Consider the following 18,672-nt stretch of genomic DNA (forward strand, 5'->3'; position numbering starts at 1 on the left):
AATGGCAGATGACATGTCGACCATGTGGTTGCTAACGTGTTTCTAAGGTTGACATGTACCTAGGGCTAGCATGGGAAGCCGAGACATAGACATGTGGCCAATGATGAACATGATAGCATTGGAGAGACCATCAGCGCATGGAGATCTAGGTCAGAATTTTCTATGACACATGGGAGCTTGTGAAACATCAGATAAAGGTGATTTTCTCGACATTAGACTCATCAGCATCTTCTCTCTTTGATCACAGCTAGAGTGAAATGAACGAACAACAATAGAGTTGTGTATAATCACGATATCTATGGCTTAGTGTGTGACGGTGTGAGGGCTCCAAGTAGCGATTTTGGATATATCTTCAAGCAAGCCACCCTCAGACGATCTAGGAAGTGGCTCAAAGGTTGCTAAAAGCATGGGCGTCGCCAGAGAGAACGCTGATGAAGAGTTTTGTCTGATTGAAAAAGGTTTCCTTTTGGGTGATTCAAAATCTCAGCTCTAATGCTACGTTTAAAGCGAACATACATTATTGAATCATGAACATGCTTTTCAATGGAGGCCATATTTATATGGAACCCAATAAAATAATATACAAAATATATCCTAGGCAATGTAGGAGTGGAGGGACTAGTTTAACAATGCAAAGGCTCATGACTGCCTAATTTACGCACAAAAAAAGGACAGTATCTATGGATGTTAGGTGTTAGGTCCAAGAAATGCCTAATACGTTCGCTGCTACCCTCACCTTCGGCATATCAGATATCACTAAAATTTCAGCTACTCCATAAGACTCGTGTGGTCAACGCATGTATCTATGTTCAATAAATAAACGGTAGATATATAATGTTTATTATTAACATATGGCATGCTTTAGCGTTGTGAGACAGTCCTCATTTCCGAATATATAACATTTTTTTATAAGTAAAACAAGTATTTATTAATCCAACAACTGTTAATTACAAAGTCAAATATGCCCTATTTATGTAGGTGCATTAGAAACTAAGTCATGAAGATCCATGCCATTAAAGTCCATAGCAATGGCCCAAGTACAAAGAGTCCTAAAAAATAAAATTTTTAGCTCCGCCATAGATCTCTCTGTCTTGAAAAGCCCTCTCATTGCGTTACTGCCACAAGCACCACATAATACAAATAGGGATCATCTTCCATACCGCTTTGATCTGTTGCACACCTCGAATTGAGGTCCAGCAAGCCAATAAATCCAACACGGTTTCTGGCTTAACCCACGCTAGGTCCATTCTTGTAAACACCCCATCCCATATAGTTCTGGCTACCTCGCAATGTAAAAGTAAATGATTCACCGACACACCCCTTCTTTTACACATACAACACTAGTCTGTAATGATTATCCTCATCTTTCTCAGATTATCTGTAGTGAGAATCTTGCCCAAAAACGCTATCCACACAAAGAAAAAAGCTTTGGGAGGAGCCTTATGACGCCAAAGCCTTCTCCAGGGAAACTATATCTCAGGAACTTGTGTGAGGACCTTATTGAAGGAACGAATAGTGAACACCCCTTTCCCTGCAGGACTTCACCACAAATCATATTCATGCTAGATATTTGGACGACAAGAATACAAGAGACCATAAAAATCTACAAAACTCCCTATCTCCCAATCCTGTGCCGCCCCGATTGAAATTGATGTTCCAGTGAATGCTCCTTCCTGAGACTTCCATAACCTCCACCATTGTGGCATCTTTGGCACTTGCGATCAAGAAAAGTGTAGGAAACAAATCTTGTAGAGCATTGTTGCTACACCAAGTATCCTTCTAAAATCTGATCTTGGAGCCTATACCCAATTGCAGTCTAGTATGTTGATTGAAGATCTCCCACCCTTTTCTAATATGTTTCCATAGCCCCATTCCAGAGGCCCCTCTAACTTCTCTAGTACACCATCCCTCCTAAATCACCATATTTGTTCTCGATCATCGTCTTCCACAAGGCTTCTGGTTCATTGATAAATCGCTACAACCATTTGCCAAGTAACGCCTGATTGAACAACCTCAAATTTCTAATACGCAAACCACCATTAGAGATAGGACGGCACACCATTTCCCACTTGACTAGATGAAATTTAAACTCTTCTCCTAAGGCCCCCCCCACAGAAAATCTCTTTGTAGCTTCTCAAGTCAACCTGTCACGCTTATCGATATACGGAATAAGGATAAGAAATAGGTGGGTAGATTAGAAAGTGTACTTTTGATTAACGTTATTCGGCCCTCTTTCGACAAGTACATTCTCTTCCACCCTGCCAGTCTCCTCTCTACTTTCCCAATCATTGTATCCCAAATCAAGGGCACCCTTGAAGCAATACCCAGCGGTAGTCCCAGATAAGTCATAGGAAGAAACGCTATCTTGCAACCCAGTGTGCCAGCCAACTCCCTTATATTCTGAACTTCTTCAATCGACACCAACTCGGATTATCATAATTCACTTTTAAACCAGACACTACTTCAAAACCAAACAACAGCGCCTTCACAGCCCTCAACTGGTCTTGATCGGCCTCGCACATAATAAGCGTATCGTCTGCAAACAATAAATGAGAAATAGTAGTAATACCCCTACTTGGCGATCCAATCTAGAAGCCACTAACAAACCTATTAGTCACTAAAGCTGAGATCGTCCTGCTTAGTGTCTCCATAACAATAACAAAAAGTAAAGGAGATAACGGATCCTATTGTCTCAAACCATGAGAGCTCGGGAAGAAACCCTCTGGGCTGCCATTGACCAACACATAGAACCTTACCATGGATATACACCAGCTAATCCAAGACCTCCACCTTTCTCCAAACCCACACCTACCCAGTAGATATAGAAGGAAATCTCAATTAACATGATCATACGTCTTTTCCATATCTAACTTACACATAATCCCTGAGCTATCAGCCTTCAATCTACTGTCCAAACATTCATTGGCAATTAGAGCCGCATCAAGGATCTGTCTACTCTTAACAAAAGCATTTTGAGGTTTAGTAACAATCTTTCCCAAGCCCCATTTAACCGATTAGCAAACACTTTTGCAATAATCTTGTATGCACCATTCACTAAGCTAATAGGCCAAAAATCTGTTATCTCAATAGCCCCTACCTTTTTAGGGATTAATGCAAGAGAAGTGGTGTTGAGACTTTTCTCAAATTTTCCTACCGAGAAAAACTCCTGAAACACCTTCAAAAGATCTTCTTTAATCACCTCCCAACATTCTTGGAAAAAACCCATAGAGAACCTATCATGACCGGGGGCCTTATCTTTTGCCATTTTCCTTACTACATCATAGACCTCTTCCTCTTCGAAAGCTCTATCCATCCTAGCAATGTCCCCCAACTCATTAGTGTCAAAAACCAATCCATCCAGAGTAGGCATCCACCCCACCTGCTCAGTGAGGAGTGCTTCAAAGAAATCAACCACGTGGTCTTGAATAACCTCTTCTTCTCTGCACTCAACCCCTCAATTTTCAGCACCTCAATGTTATTATTTCTTCTATAGGAGTTTGTCATTCTATGGAAAAACTTTGTGCTCCGATCCCCTTCCTTTAACCAAAAAGCTCTTAATTTATGGTGCCATGACATTTCTTCTTGTAGGATTATTCTCTCAAGATCTACGACCAGCAAAGTTTTTTGTGTTTGCTCCTTCTCAGCAAGTGGCCTCCCTTCTTGCAGTCTTTCAAAATCCTGTATTTCCATCCACTTGGTATTTTTGTTCTCCTCTACATTGCTGAAAGACTGTCTATTCCACTCCTTTAAGTCTCTTTTTAAACCTTTCAGTTTATTCGCAAAAATGAAATTGGGTGTACTCTCGAAATGATACGAAATCCATCATTGTTTGACCCTTTCCACAAAACCTTCCGACTTCAACCACATGTTCTCAAACTTAAAATACCTTCTACTGCTACGAATACCTCAATAATCAAGCAAAATAGGTCAATGATCCAAGGCTAGGCAAACCAAACGCTTTTGCCATACATCCGGAAAATGGCTTTCCCATTTAGGTGAAATTAAGAAACAATCTAAGCGGGACCAGGTCTGATTATTTGACCATGCGACTGAACCCCCTACAAGTGGAAGGTCTATCAAATTCAAGTCAAAGATACACTCTAAAAACTCCAAACTTGCTTGCCTCAATCTTCTATTTCCAAAACTTTCACTTTAGAATCGAACCACATTGAAATCCCCCCAATACACCAAGAGAGCTCCCACCAACTATGTACCCCTGCAAGCTCATGCCATAATAATCTTCTGTCAATGTCTAGATTAGGCCCGTACACACCTGCAAATGCCCACAAGAAACCATCTGACATATTTAAAAACACATGCTACCATATATCTCCCTATATAAACCTCCACATTCTCCACCACCCGCCTATCCCACATCACCACAACTCCTCCCGATGCCCCTGAAGAGGCCAAGCATACCCAATTTACATAAATACTACTCCATAAACTCCGCACAGTCTTCCTACTGATCATCTTTAGCTTCATCTCCTGTAAGCATACAATGTCCGCTTTCCACTCACGAAGTAGATGCTGAATCTGAAGACGCTTCTCTACCTCATTTAGACCCCAGACATTCCAAGATACAATCTTGGGTTTCATTGGGGAACAATCAGCCCCTTCCCTTTTGCCTTATTCCTACTGGAGCTACCCTCTGAGTTCATCGACCACATCAATCTTTTTAGTTCCTCACTTTTCTTCGAGTCTCCCTTCTTTTTTTGGTGGTGTCCAGCTTCCATAGCAGTTAACAAAGCTATAAACTGCTCTTCATACCCATCACATTCAATCCCCACAACATGTTAAATTTCTTTTGCTTTATATATTACCCAATCTGAGGCTTGATATGGAAAATAGTAGTTCAGTGCGATAGGATTCCCCATCTTCTTGTTCTGGAAATTCTGAAACTCTCCCCACCGAAAACTCCTCCAAACTGCAAGCCTCAAGGATGAAAAGTTCGTCCTCCACAAAATGTATAAGGTCATCCGAATCCTCCTCTTCGTCAGCCAACTCAAACTCCTCAAAAGGTTTCACAAAGACAAAAACACCCCAACACCATTCATCAACGAGTTCTAAACCTCCTTTGACGGAGAAAACTGAGATTCGAAACCCACCAATGCCTGTTGCGCACAGACCACCGGCGACACCTCATCAGCGTCCTCCTCTACCTCCGTCGACGTTGTCTGTGCAACTGCCGCCTGACCACTCGCCGTTGGCAGGCTATCCAGCACGAAGCCGAGACTGTGTAGCTCAGCTGGGAAAATCGGGCTAAGGCTCTCGACGACTTTGGGCAAATCGAGTATGATGACCTTGGGCTTAGCTTCCCTGGGCCCTTGCCTGCAACTTTGGGCCCTGGGCTGAGACGGCCCAACCCCACCAAACGGATCCAACATCTGCACTTTGGGCCGAGATGGCCCACCCATCTTTTGCCACACCGTCTACCCCTTACCCCTTTTAACTTTCTGATGGACCTCTTTCTGGGCTTTACTAGGCCCATTACCCATGACCTGCTTCTTTCCTTTTAAATCAACCGTATCTTCACTTTCCTTAATAGAACCGACAAAGGCCACTATCGCAACCATGTCCCTCTGTAGAGAACGCAACTGCCCCTGCATCTCCAGTAACCTCCTTCGGACCTCCCACGTCTCCTGACACACCGCAGAAACCCTGCCGTGGGGGTGGCTCGACGCACCACTCGGCTTTGACATAACTTCACGACGCCACTGCCCCTACCCCCTGTCAGAGACTCTTGCACCACCTTCACGCAACCTTCCAACTTTCGACATCAACGAAGAAAGGACCTCCTTATACGACCAAGCATGGTGCCTCAGTACCCCTTTACCATGACTTGGTTGACCTCCACCAGGCAAACCACCCACTTTAGTGACCTCATTCCCTTGCTCTAACAGCACCTCCCTCATCTTCCTCCAACCCCATCCATTCTCTCCTTCTGGAATACATAAAACATTCCTCCTCCCCCTGGTTATACTCAGAAACTTCAAGATATCTCCCTCTCCAATTTACGCAATGTTGAGCAATAATACTACAATAACCTTCTCGTGTTGCCGAATACACCTCCTTCTTCCCCTTGCTTAGGCTCTCCTTTAACACCTTCCCAAGCTACTGTGTTGAAGAAGGTCCCAGCATCACCATATGCTATGTTTTCTAGCTTCTCTCAGTGACTCGCAAATCGCCACCAAGTTTTGACAAAGTAAAACATTTGGATTCAATCACCACTTCTATAGAACGACCCATCATGACCATCACAAAAACTTCAGAACCAATTAACATACCATTAACGATGAGGAAAACGTTACAAGAAACCACGAGAAGAAAAAAGTGTGCACATGTACGGAGAGAAAATTCTAGGAGAGAATTTCCTGTTTTTTTCAAGATTTATCTGTTCAATCCCGGATATATAACATTGTACATGGTCTCCAAACTTGATTGTTATTTGATATATTCAGAGTTTCCTATCAAAATTATTGACAATCATATGAAGAAGGATGCACAAAGAACACAGCCCCAGTATAGAAATGGGTCGATCACGGGGATGGGCCAGTAGGATTATGGGCTTCAATATCCACGTGCCGAATACCGGGTACAAGCTCCTGGATCTCCATTTCTAGCCTATCAACTTCACTTCCTAGAGCTGTAACCACTTCCTCACCTGCAATAAGGCTCAAAAGTTCTACGCATTGTTTTTTTATCATAAAAGGTATATTGCTCATACAAAATGCATACCATAATTTGACATGATCTTGAGCAATGCAGTATCATCCTTTCCCTTCGCAGCTTCACGAAACTGTCCCATCAAGTCCAGTCAGATATGCGTAGTAACACATGCAAAGATTAGTTAAAAAATCCAGAGAATTTTTTTTTTTTTTTTTTTTTGGGGGGGGGGGGGGGGGGGGGGGGGGGGGGGGGGGGGGGGGGGGGGGGGGGGGGGGGGGGCTCGAAGAATATCTGGATTCAGAGCTGGTTTCTTGGAATTCATTGGCAAGGACATCAGAGAAGATGCAGATCAGTTATTTATGGTGCTATGACAACTATAGAACAAAGCTATTGATTTGTTGGCCTGTCCTAAGTTTGTGCATCTTTGCACATTTGGAACATGTAACCAAAAAGAAGCTAGTATTGAAATTACTTGGCCAATAAATTGTATCTTACAAATCATTTAAAAGAAACTAAAGATTACCGGGAGTCAACCGAAGATGAAAAATCACAGGCTAAGGGGATTTACCTGTCTGGCCCACTCAACACGTCCAGTCCTATTTATGTAATTTTGCACCACCCTTACTCCATTGAAGTCTGTCACATCCAGCAAGCCAACATTAAATTACACAGTTATACCAATGATCATACCAATATGCCAAATTAAAACAAAACATTAACTGAAATTCATGTGCTAGTAAATCAATGTCCACAAAATTTATGGCAAGGTAATATTTTTGTTTTTCTTCGTGTTTTTGAATTTTATTTTGCTTTTTTAAAGAAGTTAGAGAGAAAGGAAACAAATAGACGAGACTCACAAGGCCCAAGCACCCCTAAAATTGCCAGTGTAGCTGAGGCACTTTCTAAAACCATTATAATACAAAGTGGAACAATGGCCATAAGCCACAAAATTATTATTTTACTATACTAATTATTGTTGTTGTTGTTGTTGTACACTTGACTCCCTTGAATTCAAACTACATTCATAATATAACCACTAAAATGCCAAAATTGCTACTTAGCCCCAATAGTTGTACCCTATCCCCTCCTTTAAAACCCAACCACAGAGATGCATGGAAAAAAAAAAAAAAAGATGCCGTGAAACAATCTTAACAGTTAGATCTTAAAGGAGGCGATGAATTGCAACTTACATTTCAAATTTGGGGAGTAAGGGGCAATTGTGGTAGTTTGATGGTAGTCATACTACAATTTATGTTTCCTTCCTTTTTCTTTTTTTAAAAGGAATAATCCTTGGTATAAGGTTCAAGAAATTAAGACCTGCAGAGGAATCTAAAAAATGACAGGTGGCTCAAACTTTGAAAATTCTCAAGATAAAGTTTAATGTCATGAAGTTGATCCCGTGAAATTTTTAACAGATAGATTGGATGAACATTTAAAAATTCAAATATTCAGCTACATCGTTTCATCCAAAATTCCCATTCTTTAGTAATATTTTTTTTATCGTTAAACAAAATTTTAGTAATATAAAAGCTACTTAAACTAAAAAATCCACGGTGGAACTTCAGAAGATGCAAAAGCAAGTGCTAATAGATTTACTAGCAGCGTTTGCATGTGTTACAGGTCAAGGTCTATTAAATCTACAGATCAACCAGTTAACTGGGCACTAATATTGGTGACCCTCCTGGGAAGTCCTCATGTTGCACCCCTCCCTTTTATTCCTATAAAAAGAACTGGGCACTAATATTTCTTAACCATAGTATATAGTTAGTTACATGTCACCATGTCATAACATATATATTACCTCACCAATGTTGTATTGATGATATCAATGGAAATTGACCTTTTAATATGTTGGGTATCTCAAGAAGGATACTGGAAATCTTGATGAAGGAAGTAAAAATGGATTATATTGAGCAGAACCTTAAATCTCAAGAAAGAATAGGATAGAACAGGAAACTCACCTATTTCAGCCTTAAATCTAAAGAATCCAGGTCCAATAACCTCACTTTTGCAATCATATAGAGCATCTACAACCTGCAAGAAACACTTTATTTTTCAGATCCGTGATACAAACGTAACCCAAGTGGATAAAGTCAAATTATTAGCATAGTTATACCGGGTCATTTTTCAAGAAATGCAAAACCTTCTCCATATCATGGTCATCGATTGCTCTACCAATTAAAGCATGCCGATTCCTCTGGATGAGAAAGATAGCCACCTGCAAGGGTAAACTCAGTTCTATTAAACTTATGTCAAACTATAATCATAATTGCATAGTTTGTGATGCCTTCTGATCCTTTGACCTCTCTCCCTCTCTCTCTCTCTCAATAGTACACGTACTAATTTGCAGAGGAAAGGAGGGGGAGGGGGCTAAAACATTGGTAATCGACTTTATACTTAACATCAGAATTAGTCCCATATTGCCTCTGAGTTATGACAAGCCATATTTCATCTAGGTCTAAATAATCAAACAGTAAATGGCAGAGAAGCGGGTATGACGTCATAATATCAAGTATTTACAACTAGCACCAACTTGGAACATTGTGGACAGCAGTTTCCACTCTACACTCAAAACCCAACCTGGATCATAGCTTCCACATTATCTGATATGACCAGAACCTATACATGCTGCCACCAACTGATCCTACAATACTCAAGATAATCAAAGAGGCAGTGACAGAAAAGATACGTTTGATGAAATGGTACTCGGTATTTTTGTTTCCTTGGCCATAGTACCTAGCATTTATAATTAGCACTTGTATCCTCAAGCACTAATCAGGAACAACACTCTAAGGCCTCGTTTGTTTTTACAGTTCATCTCAACTCATCTCATCTCATCTAATCATTACAACTTTCTCAAATTCTCACACAAAATAAAATAAAAAATTCAACTTTTTCAAATCTCAAAACAAAAATAAGATTAAAAAAATATATTCTAACAATATTTTATTTAACTTTTTAACTTTAATCTCAACTCATCTCATCTCATCTGCGAAAACAAATGAGGCCTAAATTATCTTTAATGGCTAGAACATATGTTGGTTGTTCACCGTAAATGGTTTTGGTACAAACTCTTATCTTATTGTCACCAATCCAATATTTCTAAAGTCAAAATAAGGATAATTTTACTGGGCCTAAATTCGGTTACTGGGCCATATTGGATAAGCCACAAGCTATTATTTATTGAGGTTGACTAGAAATTTTAGTTAGGCCCATAGACCCAAAAGTTTATTTTAAGGCCCATTAAGTTTTAATGAATGATTTTGGATGATATTAATGGGCTAATATTTTTGGAAGCCCAATTGCGGATTATTGGACAACTTCGAATAGGCTACAAGCCCAAAATTTATTTTTTGTTATAGGTAAAAGTAAGTTTTATTGAAATAAGAATAGAAACAAAGTACCCAAGAATATACAAACAGATCATGAAACCTAATTACAACTAGGTACTAATGAAAGATACAAGCAGGTCATGAAAAGTATCCGTATTACGAATAATGGCCGAAGCCCAAGAAAATAAAGTATTGTAAAAGAATACAAGCCCAAAATTTATTGTGGTGGATTAATGGCTTTTACTAGGCCCAACATTAATTATATTAAAGCCATTTATGGATTGTCAGTATTTTAGAATATTTATGGTTTTTACTAGGCCCAAATAGAATCAATTACAACCACTTATGGTTTTTACTATACCAATTTAATATTTCAATATTTTAATAAGGAATAATTCTATTTATTATATGGAATCTTTTATACCTGATGCTTCATTAAAGGCAAGTTTAGTAGCATTCCGATTACCCTAGATTTCTAAAAATGACTTTATTCTTAACCTTAGGGAAACAGGGTGTTACACTTATGGATTGGCCCGTTTACAAGCCCAAACCCAAGAGAATAAAGCCCACCATGCCCATGTTTTTTTTTCAAGACAGATCTTTAAAGCCCTTTCTTTTCCTCCTATCCATTAGGTCTCTATGACACCCCAATTTTTGGCTAGGACCTTGAGGTCAAGATTGGTCCTTTTGGGCCTAAGATATATACAAGTATAGAGAGTTGATGGACTTTGGACCCATTTAGTCAAAACCCCACCTATTAAGAACCTTTCTTTTCAAATTGATTCCTTCCATTTCAAAGATAGGAAGCCGCCCAAGCCCATTTAGGTTTTAGGCCTTGTGATTTTCAGTTGGCCCGAAATTTTTGCCACTTGGCATTCATGCCGTAGCTTCTTAGATTTGAAATAGAAATAAGGAGGAAGGAGGGGGCATTTTCAATGGAATAGCATTAGGGTTCCGAAAATTTCAAAGAGAAGAGAAAGCTTGTGACCAGTGTCTATCATGCATTGAGGTTAGAGTGACCCTTAGTGTTCCCAAAGTAAGCATGATGAGTGGGATTCGGTTTCCTAAAGGGCCACGCCACTTGGCATTCATGCAAGGAGACTTTAGGATTTCTAGAAGATACATCATGAGAAATAAAAGAAGGGTGTTCAGTGGTTGGTGATATGGCACCACTTGGCTCGATTGGAGTGTGTCTAAGACACATGGCGCCCGTACAACTCACCCTTAGATTACCAATGGACTAAAGATGGGGCTGACCCACGCATGTACCTAGGGAGCCAATGGAAATAAGGCTTTGGTCAGCACAAATATCTATGACAAACTGAACTGAGGCATGATTGAGTGGAAGGGGAAGAGGCACATGGGTGCCACATGCCATCTACACGATTTGGCTCCACCCATGCCCTAAAATGCCACTTGGCACTCATGCACAAGATGGCACTTAGTCTTCCCAAAGCTAGTAATCATGAGGGATCTTGGAGATAAGCATCTGAGCAATAAGCAGAAGAGAGAATCTCGGAATTTGCACAAAGGGAAGAGAGGGATGCTCGGCCACCACAAGAAGATGCCACTTGGCATCCATGCGTGTGTATGTCCCTTGGGGTTTCAAGAAGGATCTAACGATGGAGACTTGGAGGTTTCGGCTATGCCACTTGGCAAACATGCAGAAGTTTTCTCTTGGAATTTTGAGGAAACTAATAATGAAAGAAAGGGGAGTGAACTTCGGTGGATGTAAGGAGGCGCCACATGGCATCCATGCATGAGGTTGATTAGTGATATTTTTGTCATCAGAAGAAGAATCAATCACAGGAAAGAGAGGCATGGGGAAATGAAGGGATATTTAAACCCGACAGGTTACACTCAAAAGGAAGCTGAAAAGTCATTTTGTCCCTTCACCAAACTTTTCTCTCATTCTCTCCTCTCTTTCTCGCCCAACCCTAGAAGCCAACACCATTTCTCCTTCTTTCCAAAAACCTCTCTCATACGATCAAGTGAGGGATTAAAGGAGCATCTTGTGGGGCCTAGCACGGTAAGGAAACTCGAACCCTACTCCTAGTTCACATCACGAAAGTTCAAAGGGGAGAAGTTTAGAGGTCTCGGTTTTGTAAGGGGAAGGGTTGTTTTGTGTATTGTAAGGAGCATGAGGGAAGAGAACAAAAGTGTGGTTTTTGACAATGGGAGGATGAGCCATGCTTGAAATCAAGTTGAGTATGGTCTTGCCTCTAGGGTTTTCTTAGAACCCGAACACTTGAAGAAAAATGGATTGGAGGAAAGCCCTTGTGAATGCTTGAGTGATAGTCGACCATCACTAGGGTTCTCATGGGATACTTTCATTTAGTTATCAAGACAGGAATACACGACCTAGAATGACATACACACTCCTAGTACATCCGGCCATTAGGGTTTCACACACACAAGTATGTTTTGTTACACATCTAGCACACTCGGCCATTAGGGTTTTTGCTCATGCAAGAAATGACTTGTCACACTTGGCCACTAGGGTTTCATCCATGTGAAGGGAGAAGCTTGATGTCATTCGGCCCCTAGGGCTTGTTGCCATGTGTCATGGTGTGAGCCAAAGTGTAAGAAAAACATGGGAAAGAATGGAAGGATGGGAAATCCCTAAAAATGAATTAGGGTTAGGGTTTTAATCCTCCTTAGTGCACGGATTTTATGCTTAGATCTTTGGATTTTCTTTCAAGAATCTAACATTTAGAACATATGCTACAGCTTGCTTGTTACAGCTTACAGTGTAAGAAAAACATGGGAAAGAATGGAAGGATGGGAAATCCCTAAAAACGAATTAGGGTTAGGGTTTTGGTTTTAATCCCCCTTAGTACACGGATTTTATGCTTAGATCTTTGGATTTTCTTTCAAGAATCTAACATTTAGAACATCTGCTACAGCTTGCTTGTTCGTTGCCATTATTCTTTAATTTCGGAGCTTGTAAGTTAGCTTCTAACTTACTTTTGGATAATATACTTATGTCTGTGTAAACTTTGCATATATGTTCGGTTTTAACCATTGTACGATTGATTTTTCATAACATGTCCAAATTATGCCTGCTGGAATTTTGGTTTAAATGATATGCTCGGCCATAGTATATGCATTGTTACATGCCATGTTGATTCTTGTGTTAAGCCTATGTGTGTATGCATCCAAATGTCCTAATATTTTGAAGTCGTTCACATGTGCATTCACTGCATGTTGAGTATAAGCATATGCCAAGATCACCTGTTAAGTTTGCATGCCATGTCATGATCTCATGAAAAGTTTACATGCTACATGTTTTGGGTTGTGACATTAAACAAGTTTTGACACCACCTCAATGCTAGGATAGGGGAATATCTTAGTGGAACTCCCCTATCTACTCTAGAGTGATTAAATTAGAGTGATAAATCCTGGGTTGATGAAGTATAGTCAATGGACATCGAATGGGTTCTTTTTATAAGAATTCCAGAGCGAAGTAGTAGCGCCTAACGGTAGTGGGTGCAACACAAGGTAAATACGGTGAAGGCGAATTGCAAACTGTCATATCATATTGAAAGCTCATGGTGAAGGCGTTTCAAACTACCTGAGCATCTCTGTATATAACGTATGCACACCGGTCAAAGGACCGATGATATGGTGCAATAACTAGCAGGGAGCCCACGATTCATAAGGATAGTTGTGAGGTATCTATACATTGTTATATGAAACAAGTGTATAAGTGATTAAAAGAAATGGCAAATGGTTATATGTTAGAAGTTCAATGTTTTGAAAAGGAATCTAGATGGGAAAAAAATTATATTTTGACAAAAATACCGCTCATGCTCATATGTCCATGTTCATGTTTACCTCATACATGCTTATGTTATCTTTGTATATTTATTTTGTTTAGCTTGCTGAGATTTCAAGAAATCTCAGCTGTGATAGTTTCCATTACCATCTTCCTAGAATGATAGAAGTCGTGACAGGTATATGAGAAAACGCGTCGGATGGGGAAGCGTAAGCACGAAGAACCCCCAATAGTTAAGGAAAGCTCAAAGAGTCCCGAGAAAACCGCGGACCCTTCACCAATTGATCAGTCAAGGTAGCCAAATAGTTCATCTGAGACGTTTTGAAGCTCTTGGAAGATATTCAGAAGATTTTAGAAAATGACTTCTAGATTATGAAAAACAATTTTTTGAGGATTTTTACGAAGGGTCATAGTTTGGGACTCTATTTTGTATGGATGTTTTAAACAACCTCGTATTTTGGGATTATTAGTACTTGTTTTGGTACCATATTAAATTGCTCAAACCATTACTAGTTTAGTTATTAAGCTGTGATTATTGCGTACTGCTAGAAACATGTTAGGTGTATTGCATGTTAATTGTCATGTACGAAGGGTGTGTAACCTTGTATTGCATGTCCTGACGTTGCAGACACCATCCAATCTCAAGCAGGGTCTAAGGGCATCACAATCTCCATCTCAGTGAGGTCTCTCTCTTGCTCTCTCCAGTTTCGGGTATTCCTTAATCTCAGTCTTGCTTCCTCGACTCTACTCAGTTTTCCATTATAAATTCGATTCTTGTACAAAGCCATATCATTGTGACACAACAGCTTGGGCTATGGTGCCCAGGCTAAGATGGGCATTGTGTTATGATCTTTGGGCTATGGTCTTGCCTAGGCTAAGATGGTCACTATGGTATGCTGTTAAGACGTTAGACTTGGCAAAACTATATAGTTTAATGAGTTGAGATAATGAGATTGCTCGGTTGGTTATGGAATAACTTTGCTAAAGGCTGGTTGACATGATAAGCAGTGATTGTTTTGATATAATGTCATGAAATTTGATGTATTAATTCCATGGGGTTGGCTCATATTTCTAGGCTTTCAGTGAAGTTGGGTTGAATTTGGTTGTTGACTTGGAGATGGAAGTAAGCAGGTTGAGAAGTAATATCAGTGCAATTAGTTGGAGTGCTTGTGAGTTTGATTGGCATAAGAGCATTGTTTTGAAATATGGTTAGCTAGTTTATGTCTCGCGTAGGTGGAAATTTGGGCTTGATCATAAGGTTTGGTTGTGGAACTTGGATGATTTTACAACTTTGTTTTGAGGAGATTGTGTGAAAATTTAGAATAAGTTTAGAGGTTTCAAGAGTTGGCTAGAGGATGGGATAGATTTAATTTCAGTGAAGTTTGGTCAATTGATGGTTAATGAAGAATTATTTGGGGTACTTTTATGTGATTGTTCTTACTATTTAGAATTGGACTATGGTATAAGCCTATTTATGACATGTGGTTGAACCTTGGTTAAATGGATTGGCAAGTTAGGTAATGGGTGTTATGAAATATTTGAACAGACATATTCATAGATGGGTGGTCCTACCAATTATAGAAAAAGTATGGAAATTATTTTCGGTTTTGAAGTTGGGTAGTGATTGAGTTAAAAGAATTGGAATCGTGGGGTTGTTGGCATGGAGCTATTTAGTATGTTTCGTCTCATTTCTTTTAAGAGGTGCTAGGTTATTTCTATTACTTATAGATTGTACTAATTTTGACTGATTTTGCTCTACTTGGAAAATGTGAATATGACTTCTGAAATGTTTATGTGATTAAATGATATGATCTGTATAGTACAATGTTTCTGTTATTATGTTGTATCTGAAAATTCTAAGGCATAACAGTATGATTCTGCTTCTGTTTTTGGCCTCGCCATGGGTATAAAATGTGGCCCCTATTATTAGAGCTGTGCTACGGATCAGCCACTGTTCACGGCTGATCCGTAGCACACCTTAGCTGGCATTATTTTTTTTTCTCTCTAAACACAGATGAGTTCTCTCTCTCTCATCAGTACTTCTCTCTCACCAGCTCTCTCTCTCGTCTCCGACTCTCTCATCAAGCTCTCTCACTCATCACATCTCTCTCTCACTCCTCAGGTCTCTCTCTCTCATCAGCTCTCTTATCAGCTCAGTCTTTCTCTCTCATCAGTTCGATCTTTCTCTCTCATCAGCTCCATCAGCTCGGTCTCTCATCAGCTCTCACTCACAGCCCGATAGTATTTCAAATTCGGGGGGTTTGGGATGAGTGGTTTGGCTCATGCCAAACAGTGGCTGATGCAAAGAGGTTTTGCTATTATTATATTGGTACTGACGTCTTTGTTTCTGTTTTTGCGTGCATCCACTTTGGAGATAGAGTGGTTTTCTGTGTGGGTCATTCTAGAGTGCACGCATAGCTCGTCAAGCTTAATAGGGGAAAGATTCCAATTTTTGTTCCAGATCAGTTGGCCACCGAGATGCACAACACTACCGCAGGGTAAGCATAGCCTTTGTTTCAATTATGCTTATGCCTGAGGTCTTTTTGTCTAATACTATTATTATTAAATGCTTATCAAATACCGCTATGTTATTTTTGGGATATGGTTTGTTTTCGACATTCTGTAATTGGCTTATGTTTTGCACACTAGTATATAGGTTCATTGCTTACCGAGTCAATGGACTCACTCGTTTATATTCTATATTTTTCAGATGATATTGGGGTTCATGTTGGTGATCAACAATAGAAAGCACGATGGACCATTTAGAAGAGTGGTGAAAAAAGTGCCAAGTGGCATTAGGTTATTTGCCATATTTAAGAGGAACATTTTAGAGTCTTGCTACACCCACCGAGAGTGTAGCCCAAGGATGGGTCTCAATAAGTCCATTTGGCCCTTTTTTTCTTTCTTTGTTTTAATACTCTTACACATTTAAAAAAAAAAAATTCAAAACATCATTCGAAAACACTTCCTTAATCACCAAGTAAAAAAAAAAGAATTGTCGGGACCTGTCACGACCCATTAGTCAGGACAAGTAGCATTATTCAACATTTTATTAGTGTTGAATTTATTTTTCACTGGGAGAACTTTTGGTGAGATGTTCATGATACTTTATTGAGAATTTTCTTCAATTCTTGTTACATATGGTTAGAAGGATTCGCCCCAAGGTACGGGGCATGACATGGAAGGACCCCATGAGTGCTTACTATTGGAGAAAAAAGGTTAGAAGAATAGAAATGAAGAAAAAAAATCCATATCGTATGAATCTTTTCAAATATTTTCAATCCAAATCAAACATAAACCCCACACATTTTTTGTTGCCTTCAAAACTAAACATCTGCTCTTATTATTATTTTTCTTATATTTCTGTTAGTAGTAATGGTAGAAGTAGTAGTAAATAATAATAAGAAGTTATTTGTAAAGCTTCCAGTGTCCTGGGAAATGAGATAAGAATCTGATGTTTGGAGACCTAGGGGCTCCCCCATAATCACAAAGACCAAGTATGGCCTAGGTCAAGTTAAGGCATAATCCAAGAGAAATAGGTAAATACTCATTAGATCATGTTATGAACCCACTAGGTAGAACTCACCCTTGAAAACCGGTTTACAAGGGAATGGTGCCTAGGGGCTTATAAACCATCAACCAATCTCATACTTAGTTGATGTGGGATCGTAACAACCACCACGCTCCACAGCCGACGTCCACGGCGGTCCTAGCGCTCACACTAGCTGGCTGTGTGCTAGGTCTTTCCTAGCCCTAGACGAACACTGTCATGCCGGCATCACCCCCTGTGCAGCACGATTGCAACCATGCTAACATGGACTGCATACGTGGGGTGGCTCTGATACCATTTGTTATGAACCCACTAGATAGAACTCACCCTTGAAAACCGGTTTACAAAGGAAGGGTACCTAGGAGCTTATAAGCCACCAACCAATCCCATACTTAGTTGATGTGGGATTGTAACAGATCCCTTTGTTGGTCCTACTGGTGGATAAGGCTAGGTTAGCCAAGAAGATGGTTGTTGATTCAAATTGCAAGGTGCCCTCGATATTTTAGGGTAACAAGGTTTGGAGACAATGCGTTGAGTCAATGCTCAAGTCCTAGGTGCTATGCTAGAATAACTCATGCAATGGTGTAAAGAAAACCTTGAACAAACATTAATAAGAGGGAAAGTGTACCCAAAACCAATTCAAGCTCGTACTTAAAGAATACCTAGGGGCAAGAGGACAATAAAATGGTATGCTACATATAAGTTGTTGAGAGAGACGCATCATACCATTCCAAGTAGGTTGCCAACTATTATTGAACCTATGGGGTCATAGATAGCATTTCCTGTGGTATTCACTGCAATCAATGATGCTCCTGCAATGGCAAGGCCAGTAACTGCAGCACCATCCTGCATTTTTAGATGATAGTTGCACCATGGGAAATAATGTGTATATTAGCATAGACGGGAAAAGTATAACAAAAAGGTAGAAAACATGATAGAGAACTAGAAAGAAGAGGTATGGAATAAAAATGTGCTTCAGATCAAGACAAGTGACGTTCTGTTCATACCCTTATGGGAATTTATAATTAAATAAAAGTTAGCTTTGAGATGGGTTAGTATTAGGGTAATGACCCAAGCTCATGTCTAAAACAAGGACCAAGATAAAGCCCCTGACCTATGACCCAATCCAACCCAAGACCCTTGTGATGGACCTAACAATATGCATGACCCAGTTATTGACCCACGACCCATTTGACTTCAGGTATATAGCATACCTGTGCGCATAAATATGCATTTTCATGCATCACGTAAACGCACCCTAGCTCCTAGGGTTTTGCTGCAGCCCATAGGTCCCCCTCCAGCAAGTCAATGAGCCACCTGCTCCTCCCTGCACAGCCACCGAC

The 18,672-nt window shown here is 40.0% G+C and overlaps 1 protein-coding gene across 3 annotated transcripts in view; it reads right to left on the bottom strand.

The window, feature by feature from the left end:
* Window positions 1–815: 815 nt before the first annotated feature.
* LOC121265328 (metal tolerance protein C4) overlaps window positions 816–18,672 on the bottom strand; it is a 30,010-nt gene continuing 12,153 nt past the window's right edge. For all 3 annotated transcript variants that reach the window (XM_041168926.1, XM_041168919.1, XM_041168933.1), the window contains 7 exons: window positions 18,056–18,175; window positions 8,786–8,887; window positions 8,631–8,703; window positions 7,238–7,305; window positions 6,739–6,799; window positions 6,408–6,664; window positions 816–890 (listed from right to left, as the gene is read on the bottom strand). In XM_041168926.1, the coding sequence (XP_041024860.1) occupies window positions 6,540–6,664; window positions 6,739–6,799; window positions 7,238–7,305; window positions 8,631–8,703; window positions 8,786–8,887; window positions 18,056–18,175 (549 nt within the window). In that variant the 3' untranslated portion in view covers window positions 816–890; window positions 6,408–6,539. The remainder of the gene's footprint in view (window positions 891–6,407; window positions 6,665–6,738; window positions 6,800–7,237; window positions 7,306–8,630; window positions 8,704–8,785; window positions 8,888–18,055; window positions 18,176–18,672) is intronic.

Source organism: Juglans microcarpa x Juglans regia, chromosome 1D (genome assembly GCF_004785595.1).
Source record: "Juglans microcarpa x Juglans regia isolate MS1-56 chromosome 1D, Jm3101_v1.0, whole genome shotgun sequence".
Lineage (NCBI taxonomy): Eukaryota > Viridiplantae > Streptophyta > Magnoliopsida > Fagales > Juglandaceae > Juglans > Juglans microcarpa x Juglans regia.